The following is an 18,143-nucleotide window of genomic DNA, read 5'->3' as shown; positions in this document are numbered from 1 at the left end:
GCAAAAGCGGAGGGGCCGGACGGAGTGTGTTCTGACAGCAAGCGGGACTTAACATCTGGAAGGTTATAAGCTAACAACTCTGCTCAGAGAGAAGGAGGGCGGGGGACCATGGGAGGGAGAGTTGTTGAGCCGAGGACGACAGAGCTCAGCTTGGCGGGGAACGAAGGCGCTCGCCAGCGCCATCTCCCTCGCCAATCCCCTAGCCAAAATCTCAAAGGGAACTGGTTATTGCCAGGGAACTTGCTAGCACCATGCAAACACCTAACACTGTGCTTCTGCGGGTCCATCCCTCTGGCGGATTTGACTCCCTCCCGGTGCCACAGGGCACCTCCCGAAGCAGATCTCCTAAGGAAAAGCGAGCTGAGCCTGCCCTCCCGCCCCTGTACACCTTGCCGATCCACCCCAGCTAATACGCCAGATCCCCAGCACCACGAGCCTGGCAGTGTGCAAGTAGCCCAGACGGGCCACGCCACCCCACAGTGAATCACGCCCCTAGGAGAGGGGAAGAGAAGGCACACACCAGTCTGACTGTGGCCCCAGCAGTGGGCTGGGGGCAGACATCAGGTCTGACTGTGGCTCCGCCCACCAATGCAGGTAATTCAAGACAGCACAGGGGAAGTGCCCTGCAGTTCTGCACCACTCCAGGGACTAACCAAAATGACGAAATGGAAGAACTCCCCTCAAAAAGACGTCGAGGAAATAACAGCTAACGAACTGATCAAAAATGATTTAAACAATATAACAGAAAGTGAATTTAGAATAATAGTCATAAAATTAATCGCTGGGCTTCAAAACAGTATAAAGGACAGCAGAGAATCTCTTGCTACAGAGATCAAGGGACTAAGGAACAGTCAGGAGGAGCTAAAAAATGCTATCAACGAGCTGCAAAATAAAATGGAGACAACTATGGCTCGGATTGAAGTGGCAGAGGAGAGAATAGGTGAACTAGATGATAAAATTTGGAAAAAGAAGAAGCTGAGAAAAAGAGAGATAAAAAAATCCAGGAGTACGAGGGGAAAATTAGAGAACTAAGTGATGCACTAAAGAGAAATAATCTATGCATAATTGGTATTCCAGAGGAGGAAGAGAGAGGGAAAGGTGCTGAAGGGGTACTTGAAGAAATCATAGTTGAGAACTTCCCTGATCTGGGGAAGGAAAAAGGCATTGAAATCCAAGAAGCACATAGACCTCCCTTCAGACGTAACTTGAATCGATCTTCTGCACGACATATCATAGTGAAACTGGCAAAATACAAGGATAAAGAAAATTCTGAAAGCAGCTAGGGATAAATGTGCTCTAACATATAAAGGGAGACCGATAAGACTCGTGACCGATCTCTCTACTGAAACTTGGCAGTCAAGAAAGGAATGGCAGGAGATCTTCAATGTGATGAACAGAGAATATATGCAGCCGAGAATCCTTTATCCAGCAAGTCTGTCATTTAGAATAGAAGGAGAGATAAAGGTCTTCACAAACAAACAAAAACTGAAGGAATTCATCACCACTAAACCAGCCCTACAAGAGACCCTAAGGGGGATTCTGTGAGACAAAGTACCAGAGACATCGCTACAAGCATGAAACCTACAGACATCACAATGACTCTAAACCCATATCTGTCTATAACAACACTGAATGTAAATGGACTAAATGCGCCAACCAAAAGACATAGGGTATCAGAATGGATAAAAAACCAAGACCCATCTATTTGCTGTCTACAAGAGACTCATTTTAGACCTGAGGACACCTTCAGATTGAGAGTGAGGGGATGGAGAACTATTTATCATGCCACTGGAAGTCAAAAGAAGGCTGGAGTAGCCATACTTCTATCAGACAAACTAGACTTTCAATTAAAGGCTGTAACAAGAGATGAAGAAGGGCATTATATAATAATTATAGGTCTATCCATCAGGAAGAGCTAACAATTATAAATGTCTATGCGCCAAATACGGGAGCCCCCAAATATATAAAACAATTCATAACAAACATAAGCAACATTGTTCATAAAAATGTGGTAATTGCAGGGGACTTTAACACTCCCCTTACAACAATGGATAGATCATCTAGACACACGGTCAATAAAGAAACAAGGGCCTTGAATGATACATTGGATCAGCTGGACTTGACAGATATATTTAGAACTCTGCATCCCAAAGCGACAGAATATACGTTCTTCTTGAGTGCACATGGAACCTTCTCCAAGACAGATCACATACTGGGTCACAAAACAGCACTTCATAAGTATACAAGAATTGAGATCATACCACGCATACTTTCAGACCACAATGCTATGAAGCTTAAAATGAACCACAGGAAAAAGTCTGGAAAACCTCCAAAAGCATGGAGGTTAAAGAACACCCTACTAAAGAATGAATGGGTCAACCAGGCAATTAGAGAAGAAATTAAAAAATATATGGAAACAAATGAAAATGAAAATATAACAATCCAAACCCTTTGGGATGCAGCGAAGGCAGTCCTGAGATGAAACTACATTGCAATCCAGGCCTATCTCAAGAAACAAGAAAAATCCCAAATGCAAAATCTAACAGAACACCTAAAGGAAACAGAAGCAGAACAGAAAAGACACCCTAAACCCAGCAGAAGAACAGAAATAATAAAGATCAGAGCAGAAATAAACAATATAGAATCTCAAAAAAACTGTAGAGCAGATCAATGAAACCAAGAGTTGGTTTTTTGAAAAAATAAACAAAACTGAGAAATCTCTAGCCAGGCTTCTCAAAAAGAAAAGGAAGATGACCCAAATAGATAAAATCATGAATGAAAACGGAATTATTACAACCAATCCCTCAGAGATACAAGCAATTATCAGGAAATACTATGAAAAATTATATGCCAACAAACTGGACAACCTGGAAGAAATGGACAAATTCCTAAACACCCACACCCTTCCAAAACTCAATCAGGAGGAAATAGAAAGCTTGAACAGACCCATAACCAGCGACGAAATTGAATCGGTCATCAAAAAATTCCCAAACAAACAAGAGTCCAGGATGAGATGGCTTCCCAGGGAAGGTCTACCAGACGTTTAAAGCAGAGATAATACCTATCCTCTCAAGCTATTCCAAAACATAGAAAGGGAAGGAAAACTCCCAGATTCATTCTATGAAGCCAGTATTACTTTGATTCCTAAACCAGACAGAGACCCAGTAAAAAAAAAAAAAAAAAACCTACAGGCCAATATCCCTGATGAATATGGATGCAAAAATTCTCAATAAGATATTAGCAAATCGAATTCAACAGCATATAAAAAGAATTATTCACCATGATCAAGTGGGATTCATTCCTGGGATGCAGGGCTGGTTCAACATTCGCAAATCAATCAACGTGATACATCACATGAATAAAAGAAAAGATAAGAACCATATGATCCTATCAATCGATGCAGAAAAGGCCTTTGACAAAATTCAGCAACGTTTCTTAATAAAAACCCTTGAGAAAGTCGGGATAGAAGGAACATACTTAAAGATCATAAAAGCCATTTATGAAAAGCCCACAGCTAATATCATCCTCAATGGGGAAAAACTGAGAGCTTTCTCCCTGAGATCAGGAACACGACAGGGATGTCCACTCTCACCACTGTTGTTTAACATAGTGTTGGAAGTGCTAGCATCAGCAATCAGACAACAAAAGGAAATCAAAGGCATCAAAATTGGCAAAGATGAAGTCAAGCTTTCGCTTTTTGCAGATGACATGACATTATACATGGAAAATCCGATAGACTCCACCAAAAGTCTGCTAGAAGTGATACCTGAATTCAGCAAAGTTTCAGGATACAAAATCAATGTACAGAAATCAGTTGCATTCTTATAAACTAATAATGAAGCAACAGAAAGACAAATAAAGAAACTGATCCCATTCACAATTGCACAAAGAAGCATAAAATACCTAGGGATAAATCTAACCAAAGATGTAAAAGATCTGTATGCTGAAAACTATAGAAAGCTTATGAAGGAAATTGAAGAAGATATAAAGAAATGGAAAAACATTCCATGCTCATGGCTTAGAAGAATAAATATTGTCAAAATGTCAATACTACCCAAAGCTATCTACACATTCAATGCAATCCCAATCAAAATTGCACCAGCATTCTTCTCGAAACTAGAACGAGCAATCCTAAAATTCATATGGAACCACAAAAGGCCCCAAATAGCCAAAGTAATTTTGAAGAAGAAGACCAAAGCAGGAGGCATCACAATCCCAGACTTTAGCCTCTACTACAAAGCTGTCATCATCAAGACAGCATGGTATTGGCAAAAAAATAGACACACAGACCAGTGGAATAGAATAGAAACCCCAGAAGTAGACCCACAAACATATGGCCAACTTATCTTTGACAAAGCAGGAAAGAATATCCAATGGAAAAAAGACAGTCTCTTTAACAAATGGTGCTGGGAGAACTGGACAGCAACATGCAGAAGATTGAAACTAGACCACTTTCTCACACCATTCACAAAAACAAACTCAAAATGGATAAAGGACCTGAATGTGAGACAGGAAACCATCAAAATCCTAGAGGAGAAAGCAGGGAAAGACCTCTCTGACCTCAGCCGCAGCAATGTCTTACTTGACACATCCCCAAAGGCAAGGGAATTAAAAGAAAAAATGAACTACTTGGACCTTATGAAGATAAAAAGCTTCTGCACAGCAAAGGAAACAACCAACAAAACTAAAAGGCAACCGCAGGATTGGGAAAAGATATTTGCAAATGACATATCGGACAAAGGGCTAGTATCCAAAATCTATAAAGAGCTCACCAAACTCCACACCCGAAAAACAAATAACCCAGTGAAGAAATGGGCAGAAAACATGAATAGACACTATTCTGAAGAAGACATCCGGATGGCCAACAGGCACATGAAAAGATGCTCAATGTCGCTCCTCATCAGGGAAATACAAATCAAAACCACACTTAGATATCACCTCACGCCAGTCAGGTGATATCACGCCACCTAGAATTCCATGCAGGGGTGGTTAAATGGTAAATGGGCATAAGGGAAAGTTGTTCAAAGGAAGGAAAGAAAGCTTGGGAGCCTCAATTCCTCTTTTTCACCTTTTGTAAGAAAAGCTTATGTTTCACTAATTAATACTTACCTTCAACTGCTGTGCTTCTCTGTGAATTTTGTTTCAAAAAGGTGGGAAAAAAGTTCAAATGCATTAAAAAATGTCTCAGAAAATCACTGCACTCTACATTTTGTTTTCACTGATCCCTCTATTTCTTACTGGTTCCAGGATTCTATGTTTCTATTAGTGACATAAAGTTAGAGAAATAGATTTTCAATTATAGTAGTAATTTCTTGAGATTATTCTTTACTTTGGAGTTGATGCATAGGGGCAAACTATGTCAAACATTCTCAGCAATTTCCAAATCAGTGATTTTCTTCCTTTTTAAATTTTTTTTAATGTTTATTCATTTTTCAGAGAGAGAGAGAGAAAATGAGCGGAGGAGGGGCAGAGAGAGAAGGAGACACAGAATCTGAAATAGGCTCCAGGATCTGAGCTGTCAGCACAGAGCCCAATGCGAGGCTCAAACTTGTGAACTGTGAGATCATGACCTGAGCTGAAGTCAGATGCTTTTAACCGACTGAGCCACCCAGGCACCCCTCAAATCAGTGATTTTCTTAAATGAAATTTAAAATTAAAGCTTGCTGTAACTGACAGTTTTTTTGCATTTACATTTAATTTTTGTTATCTTCAAGACATACTCTACATATGTGAAAAATAAGTTATATTTGCATAATTTCATTTGTAGTCTTTTTTTAATGTTTATTTTTGAGAGGGGGAGACACAGAGTATGAGCAGGGGAGGGGCAGAGAGACAAATGGAGACACACAATCTGAAGCAGGCTCCAGGCTCTGAGCTGTCAGCACAGAGCCTGATGCGGTGCTCGAACCCACAAATGGTGAGATCATGACTCAGCTGAGGTCCAATGCTTAAATGACTGAGCTACCCAGGGACCCCAATTTAATCTATAATCTTAAGATATGATCATTATTTCTAGTAAAGAGCTAAAGGTGGAAAGAAATGTTTCTGTTTTAATATGCATTAATTTGATTTTTAACATAATTCAAATTTATGTTTAAACATTACCTTGTGTTATTAACTAGTTTTTAAAAATAATGGCACATAAAAGGCATAAAGAAATAAAAACACATGGACAGAATTAGAGAACTGGTAATAATACCTAACAGTAATAAATCACTGCTTAATCTAATTCAGACTCCTCCTACCTTCTTCAGGCTTAATCAAAACATTTCTAACTCTTTAGAAATTTTATTTTGAAGTCAAAAGACCTCTCCAGTATAATTACAGCTCTAGGTTTTGAAAGTCATTGCAGTGAAGGAATTATCAGAGTAAATACTGTTGAAAAAATGCTCTAAAGAGTTGTATGTCTTCTTTTCCTGACCAAAAAAGAAAAAAAATTGTGAAAAGGAATTTTATCTCATTGTTTACTAACAAAAAATCACAAGGGGCTTTCCTTACCCCAAACTGAGCCCTTTACACTTTTAGACAAGAACCCGAGTGTTTCCAGATTTTTATCTGAGTCCTTACCAACCATCACTCGTATCGTCACAGAGGCTACCTAGTTTTTTCAGAGGTTGCACTTACAAACCCAAAATCACCAAGACATATCTTCTGACGACCAAATACAGACAAGTTTTGTATCAAAAATATAAAATTACACCCTCCCAACTAAATATGAAGAGAAAGACATAAAACAGCCTGAAAAAAAGGAATAAACATGATCTGACCAAAGAGGTAAAGTAATTTTTGTAAAGAATAAGACTCTATCAGTGCATAGTGTCCTCAGAAAGGAATAAGAAGAGACCTATAAATCTGGTGGAAGATTTTATGAACACCAGTAGAAGGGACAATCTTATATAAATATAAGCTATTTAAAATTGTATCCTAGGGGTGCCCATGTGGCTTGGTCATTTGAGTGTCCAAGTCTTGATTTCGGCTCAGGTCAAGATGTCATGGTTTGTGAGTTCGAGACCTGCGTCGGGTTCTGAGCTGACAGTGTGGAGCCCACTTGGGATTCTCTCTCTGTCCCTCTCTCTCTGCCCCTCCCCCCTCAAAATAAATAAATAAAACTTAAAAAAAATTGTATCCTAGATGATATTTCACAAGTGTAAATATGAGACAAACAGCTTGAAAAACAAAGGTCAATGATCCTTGACAAGGTATTTCTCAAAGAGAACACTTGATAAATATGTACATATTTACATAGGTTTGTTATTATCACAGGACTTCAGATTTCATTTTTGACTTTTTTATGCAAAGTAAAAAATTCACTGTTAAACATTTAGCAGCTCCCACACACATAACATCCTTCAGGGGGAATTAGGTGGCCCTTGTCACGAGCACTTTAGTATTTTCCTCTCTATATCCTCATTTGAACAAAATCCATCTGGGTCTGTAAACTCCCTTAAGGAACGCTAAGTACATTCAGAACACAAATTTTCACTTATGGTGTCAGTCCCCTTGTACATGAAATGTGTCCCACTTTTCCTGAGAAAATTTGCCCTTCAAAGTACCTTTCATTTTCTATCTCCGCAAACCCCATTCACCAAATGAATTAGAGTCATCATTTCATTGCAGGTGGTGATTACTATTAAGCAAAAATTGTCCCTTTCACTCTGCTATACCTTTGGCTTAAGAGGAGCAACATTAGCTAAGGCTTATCTCATCATATCGATACTTGTGTTAATTTTGGGTTGCAAAAGAAATTACTAAAACCCCTGGGAAGTGTTTACCTCCACATATTTTGGCCCCAAATATATCCTTACCTGTCTTAGCACAGTGTCATGTAGAGTACAATAAAAGGGCACCACCTTCTTGGGGAGATACGTAGGGAGCCTTTCATACATGTAGACACAAAGCATGAGCATCAGGATTGGGTTAGGATCACAGATGTCAGTGGCCTGGTTTCAAAGAAGTGAAATATAAATTAGAGGATATACAGATAAAATACAGAAAAAGAGCTAAAGCACTATATCAATTGTATTACTTTAAAACATTTTAAAATGTTACTAGTTGACAATGACACTGAGTTGTAAACACAGTAAACAGATTATTGCTGTGAATCAGAAGGGCTTGACCTAGGTGTTAAGAGATGAATTAGATGTGTTCTAAGTATAACAATGACCTCACAGCCTCAAAGCCTCCACAAAAGCTAGTCAGAGGTCATAAAAATATCATGCACTAGAACTACTAATGTGACTAAGACACCATCCCTGATTTAAAGTACCATATATAGCAGAAAAGAAAACTGGGAAGTAGACCAACTACTGAGGTAAAAGAAGGCAAGAGTTTCAAGCAAAAAGTTTAAGGGAGTAGGTAGCCCATGAGATGGCCCTGAAGAATGCTTGGAGTTTATAAAGGTTATGTTTGGGGTGCAGAAAATGATATATTCCATCAGTAAGGCAAAGAACTACAGTGCAGGTGTCTAGGGAAGTAGGGGGTTTCTTTGTTAATGAAGTGTAATTTAAATCATGTGTAAGGTCTAAGGAGGGACAAGTAGCATGTGAAAAGACTAAGGAGCACCAGGGCCACACTGTGCAGGGTGCGGAAGCCAGGGTGAGGGCCTGGATTTCTCAACAAGGAATAACACAGGAGCAACAATTCAGGCAGATGCGGCACGGCAGGGGGTTGGAAAATACTTTTCCCAGAACATACAAATTGTAATAAGTCAGAAAATGTAATTATATTGATAACCAAGATAAATTAGTGATGGTTGTTGGAACAGATTTGAGATAAAACCCAGAATTGCAAAGGAATAATAGCAGGGGCAATCAACACAGCCTGAATGTACACTGAATACAAAAAGGAGAGTCAGAAGTAGGAGGAAGGATTCTTCGTATCAGATCATGTAGCACCTACAATGTCCTTGGACAATGTGAAGGTGGTAAGAAAGAATTATTCATAACAAAAAAGTATTGAGAATGGTCTAAGGCAAAAATTCAAACACATAAAACACCACAGATAAAGAAGCAATTGTCAATGTACAGGGAGCCCTCTACACTTTCATAAAATGAAGACACACTATGATTTAATCGCATGCATTCAAGTTAGTAACTGAAAATGATCCAGTTGGAAATGCAACTATTGTGGGAGTCAAGGAGACCTAATGCTGTTATGGGGCACTTGACTCTGAAGTTCAGCAGCAATTACCAGCAAATAAAGACAGCTCCTATGATCACCTCCTAGTCCATATCCCCAAATACGTTCTTTTCCCTCTTTGGAAGAAGAGAAGAGTTTGTTCTTTCTTGCTTTGTCAATAATCAGTAAGACTAACCAATAAAAGTTCCTGGGGAGGGGATTATTAGTAAAAACTAAGGGAGGTGACCTACTTCTGCAGGGTAGAAAGCTGTTGGTGACCTTGATTTGAGGAAAACTGAGAAATACACCAAGACTCCAAAGTTTCTCATCCGTATTCTATGGTCTCACATTTCTTCATGAAAGACAACACTGGTCAACAGATGAAGGAAAATTATTTGAGATAGAAACAAACTAAAAAACTAAATACAGAATTTAATTCCCAAAAAGTGAAAAATATGGTGCTGCTGGGCCCTTTGGAATGGGCCAGCCTATGAGTGTGATTCAAAGAGGGCTGTCTAGGGTGATGGGAAATGTGTTTGTTGGGGAAGGGGAAGATTAGTGGCAGAACACTCTAGGCTCAAGTCTCAGGTCAATAAAAGCCTTTTGAACACTTTTTTTTAGTGATTACAGAATCAAATATATAGGTAGCAATATAGAATTATTCCCAAAAATTATCTTTGAAAAATATAAAATGGGCTGAAAATGTAATAATTTGGTAATTAAAAAAAATACATTTATCTTAATGGAAAAAATGTTTCATCATTAAGATATTAGACTGAAAAAAAAACAGAGAAAAGAACATCCTTACTTTCCTTATAATAAATTCCAATGAACATAATCTAAAGCAATTACACCTTAGCCAATCCCAGGCTTAAAAATCCAAATGTTAAATAAGTTAGGTTTGTTTGAAACAAGATTTTTAGGTGAAATATCTTTCAAAGATATAATCATTACTTTCTCTATACAGGGCTAACCTAGAATAACTTTAACTGTATTGGTTCATTTCCACCCTCCCCCCCAATGATAGTATTTTCCAACTAGCTTCATAAAAGATGAAGAATTAAGCAAAACAGGTCATAATAGAGAAAAATGCTGGAGGAGAAATCTGGTAAAGCTAATTCAAGTCCTGCTACGATACAGTGCCATGAACTTGATTAAATCAATTGGTTTTCCAGGACCTCAGTTTTCTCATCAGTAACAAGAAGAGCTGAGATAATATTGACCTTCATGGTCGATTTAATTTGCTACGACTTTAAGATACTACTAGATTTCCAACTGGACACCAACCATAACTAGCAGTACCCAGTGACATACTCTAATGCGACAGAAAACACTGTTGACTACCTTCCCAGAAGCAATTTTCTCCTTTCCTTTTCCCTAAGAATCCCAATTTTTGTGCCTGTTTCATTACTTTCATCCAACACTGGGTTAGCCAGAAGCATGAGCTGTAATTACAGTCAATGACATGTAATGGGAAACATGCTGGAGACCACTGGAAAAGGTTTACCTTATGGAAGAAGAAGAGGCGCTACTCAACCAGCCTCAAGAATAGCTGTATAAAGGTGTTACAGGAGAATTTCAGTAGAAATTTGTGGTTATTAGTGCACATGCCTAAAACAAAGCCAGCAGGCTGAGAAGGGCTGAACAAAAATGAATCTCTAATAGCTTTACTAAGAAACTATCCTTATAATCTCCTAATGCCTGACTTTAATGTAAAATGTTCAGTTTTTTTTATTTTTAAAGCACTTTCACTCATTAATTCTGTTACTTAATGCTATAAGCATCCAAGTTGATAAAATCAAACAAAATTTTTAAGAGAAAAGTTAGAATATCTATTCAACATTAGCTCCCATCACTACTCAGTGAATTAGGTATACTACAACTTCTGTTAACTATCGTATTTATTTTTTAGATCCATTTCTCTACATAAGGGACAAAAATTACATTCTACACTGAGTCCAAACAATTCATACCATATTTTTGCTTTAAATATAAAGCATGTCATAAAAGGGAGAATATGTAAATAATTGTTACATTCTAGCTAGCAGGATTCCATAACAGGACACAACACAGCCACAGAAACATAGCCAGCTGATTCCACACTTGCAAAGAACACAATAAATAAGAAACTTAAACAGTAATAAATATGTCCAGTGTTGAATTTCATTTCTCTTAAATGTGAACCAGTGCTAAGCATCAGCATTCATTCACTATGGTTAAGTTAATTTCATATTTTTAAACATTGCTATTTAATGTGGTTGGCAAATCCAGGCTGATAAAAAGTTAAGGAATAGGAACTGGTTGGTAAAAACTTGGTAATTTATCAGGTAGCTGTCAATTTTGCCATTCATCAAATTTTAGACACCTTCTCTACGTTTTTATGTATTAGATACTCACATTTTAAAATATGTTTTGGCTATACAATAAAATAAAACTTTTGAGACAACGTACCTGAGGCAATAAAAAAACAAAGGAGAGAATTACAGGGTATGATGAACTATATTTTCAAAAACAAAAATATTTTCAGTTTCTTGTGAACCCATACCAAATTTTCAAGGGCCACCTTAAACATCAAATGCCCCATGCAACTCTTCTTGGTTACTGTACCAGAATGATTCCTGTCCCTTTTGATTCCCATATCACATCTCTTCCATGTATATTGTGCATTCACTATCTGTTTTGCATCAGCTCTTTCTCATATACTTGTCACTATTAATACAGCTTTGAAGGCATAACTGTGGTTTAATCATATCTGTACCCTTTGCAGGGTCTATCCAGTGTCTTTTGTGGAGGATATTCAATTTGTTTAATTGACAGAAATTGTAGTATTTTTGTTCTCCCAAACGAAAGTCTTTCATTGCAATTTATCTTTGAAGCTCTCTTATAAAAGAAAGCTCTGGTCAAATCCTACAATACAGTTTCTCTTTACAGCTACACCAATATAAAAGAATGTAAATGTCAGACCTGAAACAAAGTGAGTTTAACATGCAAGTGACTTTAGTACAAGGAAAAGCAAGCTATTATGAAATGTTATTTCTCCAGCAGGTATAAGGAACAACTTTATACCAAGCCATATGTGGGTACTGGCATCATCAATCTCTCTTGCATCATGGAACGGAAAACTCAAGAGTTAGTTGTAATGGTCTTTCTTCTGTGCCCATCTTTTGTGACTGTTAACAAGAACTAGCAAATCTCAAATGTCTCCTATATCAGCTTATTATTTTAAGTTTCCATTTAAATGTCATGAGTAGAGAAAACACTTTTCACCTTGACTAAATGAAATTATATTTTGATTGGTCTGTGTTCCCTATCTCTAGTCCCTCTCCCATCAAGTCCATTCCGACCATAGTTATGAAAGCAAATATCTTTATGCCCATAATACCCCATCGTAAACTTCTGACTTTTTATGCTGACATCCAATATCCCAATATATACCTATATTGATTTTTTCTAATCCCAAAATTCAACTAAGGAATCTGTTCACAGAATTTCCTTAATGTATGTCAAATATTCCATTTGACATTCTGTTTATGTTATTTCCTCTGAGTAAACTCCTTCCTCTCTTACCACTACCAATCCAGATCCAATCCACCCTTCAAGAACCCAAATAAGCACTGCCTTCTCCAAATAGTCTTTGATGGATCAATCTAGATCATACTGATCTCTTCCTTATCTGAATTCTACACTTGATTTTTTTCATTTTATGACAATTACATGAGTAGAATGTTATTTATCATTTAATATGTATATATCTAGATTATCCAATGACTTTGTATATTCTTCAAAGTAAGAAATCATTTATTATACTATTTTATCACTCTAACAAAGAGCTTAAAAATAGTAAGCATATAATCTTTTTGATTACTGATGAGAACCTGATGTAAAAAGCCAGATGGAATTAGAACTTGGAGATCCAAACGTAGAAATATATATTGCCACTGCGATCTCTACATGTATATTTATTTTAAAACCAAAGTGAAAGTTTTTTTAGCTAAATTAATAAATGATAATGCATCTATATTCAAACAACTTTGCTCCTTTAATTAATTCTTAGAGCTTAAGTAGTGTTACTAAATCACTCAAGTTCAGTCTTAGGGTTTAAGAAAACTGGAGCTATCTTTAGAGGTACCTTCTTATCACACACAGCTGGATATACATTAATTATATAGATTTCAAAATATCCAGTAGATTTTTGTGAAGTCATATTTCAAATTCCACATTTCAGCAAGATCTTACAAAATATGAGAACAGGGAGTCAACTAACACTTTCCCAAAGAAAACATATAAATGGCCAATAGGTACATGAAAAGGTGTTCAACATCACTAACCATGAGGGAAATATAAATCAAAACCACAAGGAGATATTACCTCACACCTTTTAAAATAACTATTATCAAAAAAGAGGAGAGGTGTCATCAGGGAAATACAAATCAAAACCACACTCAGATATCACCTCACGCCAGTCAGAGTGGCCAAAACGAACAAATCAGGAGACTATAGATGCTGGAGAGGATGTGGAGAAACGGGAACCCTCTTGCACTGTTGGTGGGAATGCAAATTGGTGCAGCCACTCTGGAAAGCAGTGTGGAGGTTCCTCAGAAAATTAAAAACAGACCTACCCTATGACCCAAAGTAGCACTGCTAAGAATTTACCCAAGGGATACAGGAGTACTGATGCATAGGGGCATTTGTACCCCAATGTTTATAGCAGCACTTTCAACAAAAGCCAAATTGTGGAAAGAGCCTAAATGTCCATCAACTGATGAATGGATCAAGAAATTGTGGTTTACATACACAATGGAGTACTACGTGGCAATGAGAAAGAATGAAATCTGGCCCTTTGTAGCAACATGGATGGAACTGGAGAGTGTGATGCTAAGTGAAATAAGCCATACAGAGAAAGACAGATACCATATGGTTTCACTCTTATGTGGATCCTGAGAAACTTAACAGAAACCCATGGGGGAGGGGAAGGGAAAAAAAAAAGGTTAGAGTGGGAGAGAGCCAAAGCATAAGAGACTCTTCAAAACTGAGAACAAACTGAGGGTTGTTGGGGGGTGGGAGGGAGGGGAGGGTAGGCGATGGGCATTGAAGAGGGCATCTTTTGGGATGAGCACTGGGTGTTGTATGGAAACCAATTTGACAATAAATTTCATATATTAAAAAAAAAAAAAAAATATATATATATATATATATATATATATATATATATATATATATATATATATAAAGAGAGGTGAAGCAGTGGCAAGGATGTGGAAAAAGGGGAATCTTTGCACACTGTTGATGGATATGTGCCTTGTTATATAGCCATTATGGAAAACCGTATGGGAGTCCTCTAAAAAATTAAAAACAGACCTACCATATGGTCCAGCAACCTTATTTCTGGATATATATCTAAAGGAAATGAAATCAGCATCTCAGAGATATTTGCACACCCACGTTCAATTGCAGCATTATTCACAATATCAAAGATCTGGAACAACCTGTCTGTCGATGGATGAATAGATAAAGAAAATGTGGTATATACTTACAATGGAATAGTCATAAAAAAGAAATCCTGTCATTTGTGACAACATGGATGAAACGGGAGGACATTATGCTCAGTAAAATAAGCCAGACACTGTAAGGCAAGTATTTTTTTTTTAATTTCAATTGTATGTGGAATCCAAAAAAGTCAAATCCATGGAACCTGAGAGTAGAATGGTGGTTGCCACCAGAGGGAGATGGGGGAAATGGGGAGATGTTGGATCTTAAGTGTTCTCACCACACACACATACACACACACAAAATGGTAAGTATGTGAGGGGATAGATGTGTTAATTAACTCAATTGTGGTAATCATTTCACATTGTATATTAAATCATCACATTGTACACCTACAAAAATCACATTTTATAAACTAAAAATATACAATTTTTATTTTCCAATCATACGTAATAAGACTAGAAAATAATATGAAAAGAAGAAACTCATACTTATGGAATGTGTGATATAAAGGCACCCACCTGTATGTCAGTGTCAAAGCCAATTTCACGAAGTACATTCACAATGATCAGGCAGTTGTGCAGATACTGTTCAGAATTTTTTGGTTGTGTATACATATTTATAAGATGTGACTCAATCTTGAAAAGACAACAATCAAATCTTTAGTAATAGAATAAAAATTACTGCTTTTTAACTGTTCTCTTTAGTTTAGCAAAGAATCATTTATTTTTTTTTATTTTTTAAAAGATTTTTAAGATTTTTGAGAGAGAGAGACAGAGTGCAAGTTGGGGAGGAGAAGAGGGAGAGACAGAGACAGGGACAGAGACAGAATCTGAAACAGACTCCAGGCTCTGAGCTATCAGCCCAGAGCCCGATGTAGGGCTTTAACCCATGGACTGTGTTATCATGACTTGAGCTGAAGTCGGATGCTTAAATGACTGAGCCACCTAGGTGCCTCTAGCAAAGAATCATTTAAATATTAACATCTGGAAATAGATTATCACAATCAAAATAACAGAATAAACAAAAATAGAATACTAGCCATTCATATTCAGGTGTGACTTTTTAAATGTTTAAAAAACATTTAAAAGAATCAGCTTATAGACAATACTTTGAATTTTAATTACTAAGTTCTTTCAAATAATAAATACCATTCTGCATAAAAATGACTCTTACCAAAAATGGACAATAGGCTCCCAATTGTGTTGCAAAAACAAGGCCATCTAAAAGGTCCTGGTCAAAATTTACTATCCATCTCTCAGAGGGAATAACTCCTGTCACAAAAGAGAGTAAATATAACATTAGTTTTGCTTTTCTAGAAAGATAACTTATGGTACTGTCTAAATGTATTCTGATCTTATCACTGTATAATGCAGAATATATTTAAAATTGACAGACATTACAGAAAAGAAATGCTTTCAAAATCATTCACACTATGGAGATATTTAGTGGACAGTTCAAACATAAAGGAAAAGAGAACATGTGCCTGGCTTTATTTCTCTGGTTTTCAAGGAAACACAGTCCTTGAGAGATTTTCTTCCAAAGTGACACACAAAAGAAGAGGGAAATAATCTGGAATTTTCTATTCCTTCAAAAGGAAAATGGACTGATGAAAAAAGAAAAATGGGAAAAGTGGGGGAAAAAAGCATAAGTGCTATCTTATTAAAATTTGAGCAACAGTAAGAAAAATTGCCTTTGCTTGAAAAAGAAAAAAATACTATTTTGCAAATAAAGGCAAAATATAAAACTCAGAAGCTTAACACATGAAATATATCTGTAGGGTTTTATAAGCAACTGAAAACTGGTTTCTTCATTTTTATTTTGTTGCTTTTTATTTTTTAGATATGGAGAGAGAGCTAGGAGGGGAGAGGGGCAGAGGAAGAGAGACAGAGAGAGAGAATCTTAAGCAGGCTCCACATTCAGCATGGAGACCAACGTGGGGCTCAACCCCATGATGCTGGGATCATAACTTGAGCTGAAATCAAGATGCTCAACTGACTGTGCCACTCAGGCACCCCTGGTCCCTTTTTTCTAATTGAAGAACTCTGAAGAATATATTACCATACAGCAATGGAAGAACATTCCAGTATTTCAACATTAGTCATTCTCTTGAGTACCCTAGCATTCAAATGTTTGATCAATGATCATCAACATGGGGAAGGCGACTCAGAAGGCATGAGGTTTCCTGTAACTCTAAAGTTTAGGTGCCAGTTTCCCTAACTGTTGAAGAAATTAATCCAGATTTGGTAGTATGTGGAAAGGGTTGGAGATTTATGGCTTAAAGAAACCAGAATTTATCTATAAAAGTTAATAGAAGATGGAGGGGTAATGAAAGGAATGGGTCAGTTACAGAGATGACTGCTACACTGAGACTAAAACCAAAGTGAAAATATCTAGATATGTGGTAAATATCTTTTTTTATTTATTTATTTATTTATTTATTTATTTTTGGGACAGAGAGAGACAGAGCATGAACGGGGGAGGGGCAGAGAGAGAGGGAGACACAGAATCGGAAACAGGCTCCAGGCTCCGAGCCATCAGCCCAGAGCCTGACGCGGGGCTCGAACTCACTGACCGCGAGATCGTGACCTGGCTGAAGTCGGACGCTTAACCGACTGCGCCACCCAGGCGCCCCGATATGTGGTAAATATCTTAAAGATTGTCCTATATTAGGGAGGAAAAAACGGTGACATAAACATCAGAAAGTTTTGCTATGTTGAATGAGAGATTGCCTTTTTTCTAAAAAGTTTCCAAAAGGTACTGGACAAACTAGACATTAAAACAAAGAATGTAACAAGAGACAAATAAGGATACTATATAAGAATAAGGGAAGCAATAAAAAAATAAAACAATTGTAAATATTTATGCACCCAACACAAAAGCACCCAAATACATAAAACAGTTTAATAATAAACATAAAGGAATTGATCAATAATACAATAATAGTAAGGGACTTTAGTACCCCACTTATATCAATGAACACATCATTGTGTTACATAGGTTACAAGAGTAGCTCAATATTTGCAAATCAATCAGTATGATACATCACAACAATAAGATGAAGGATAAGAACCGTATGATCATTTCAATAAATGCAGAAAAAGCATTTGACAAAGAACAATATCCATTCATGATAAAACCCTTAACAAAACAGGTTTAGAGGAAACATACCTCAACATAATAGAGGCCATCTTTGAAAAACGCACTGCTAACATGATCCTAAAAAGGGAAACACTGAGAACTTTTCCTCTATGGATGAGAACAAGACAGCTATATCCACTCTCACTACTTCTCTTTTTAAAAAAATGTTTGTTTATTTATTTATTTTTGAGGGGAGCACACATGTAGGGGAGGGGCAGAGAGAGAAGGAGAGAGAATCCCAAGCAGGCTCCACACTGTCAGCACAGAGCCTGACACAGGGCTAATTTCAAGAACCATGAGATCAGGACCTGAGATGAAATGAAGAGTTGGATGCTTAACCGAATGAGCCACCCAAGAGCCCCACTCTAACTACTTCTATCCCATAGTACTGTAAGTCC

The 18,143-nt window shown here is 37.2% G+C and overlaps 1 protein-coding gene across 1 annotated transcript in view; it reads right to left on the bottom strand.

The window, feature by feature from the left end:
- Positions 1-18,143, bottom strand: part of CFAP47 (cilia and flagella associated protein 47) — a 540,470-nt gene that overhangs the window by 289,370 nt on the left and 232,957 nt on the right. Inside the window, exons 35-37 of the mRNA XM_058712583.1 lie at positions 15,781-15,878; positions 15,126-15,242; positions 7,806-7,940 (exon numbers count right to left, since the gene is read on the bottom strand). Of these exons, the coding sequence (XP_058568566.1) occupies positions 7,806-7,940; positions 15,126-15,242; positions 15,781-15,878 (350 nt within the window). The remainder of the gene's footprint in view (positions 1-7,805; positions 7,941-15,125; positions 15,243-15,780; positions 15,879-18,143) is intronic.

The sequence above is a fragment of the Neofelis nebulosa genome, chromosome X (assembly GCF_028018385.1).
Source record: "Neofelis nebulosa isolate mNeoNeb1 chromosome X, mNeoNeb1.pri, whole genome shotgun sequence".
Taxonomy (NCBI): Eukaryota; Metazoa; Chordata; class Mammalia; order Carnivora; family Felidae; genus Neofelis; species Neofelis nebulosa.
Note: the sequence above shows the minus strand (reverse complement) of the source record. Positions and strands in the feature narration are given on the sequence as shown.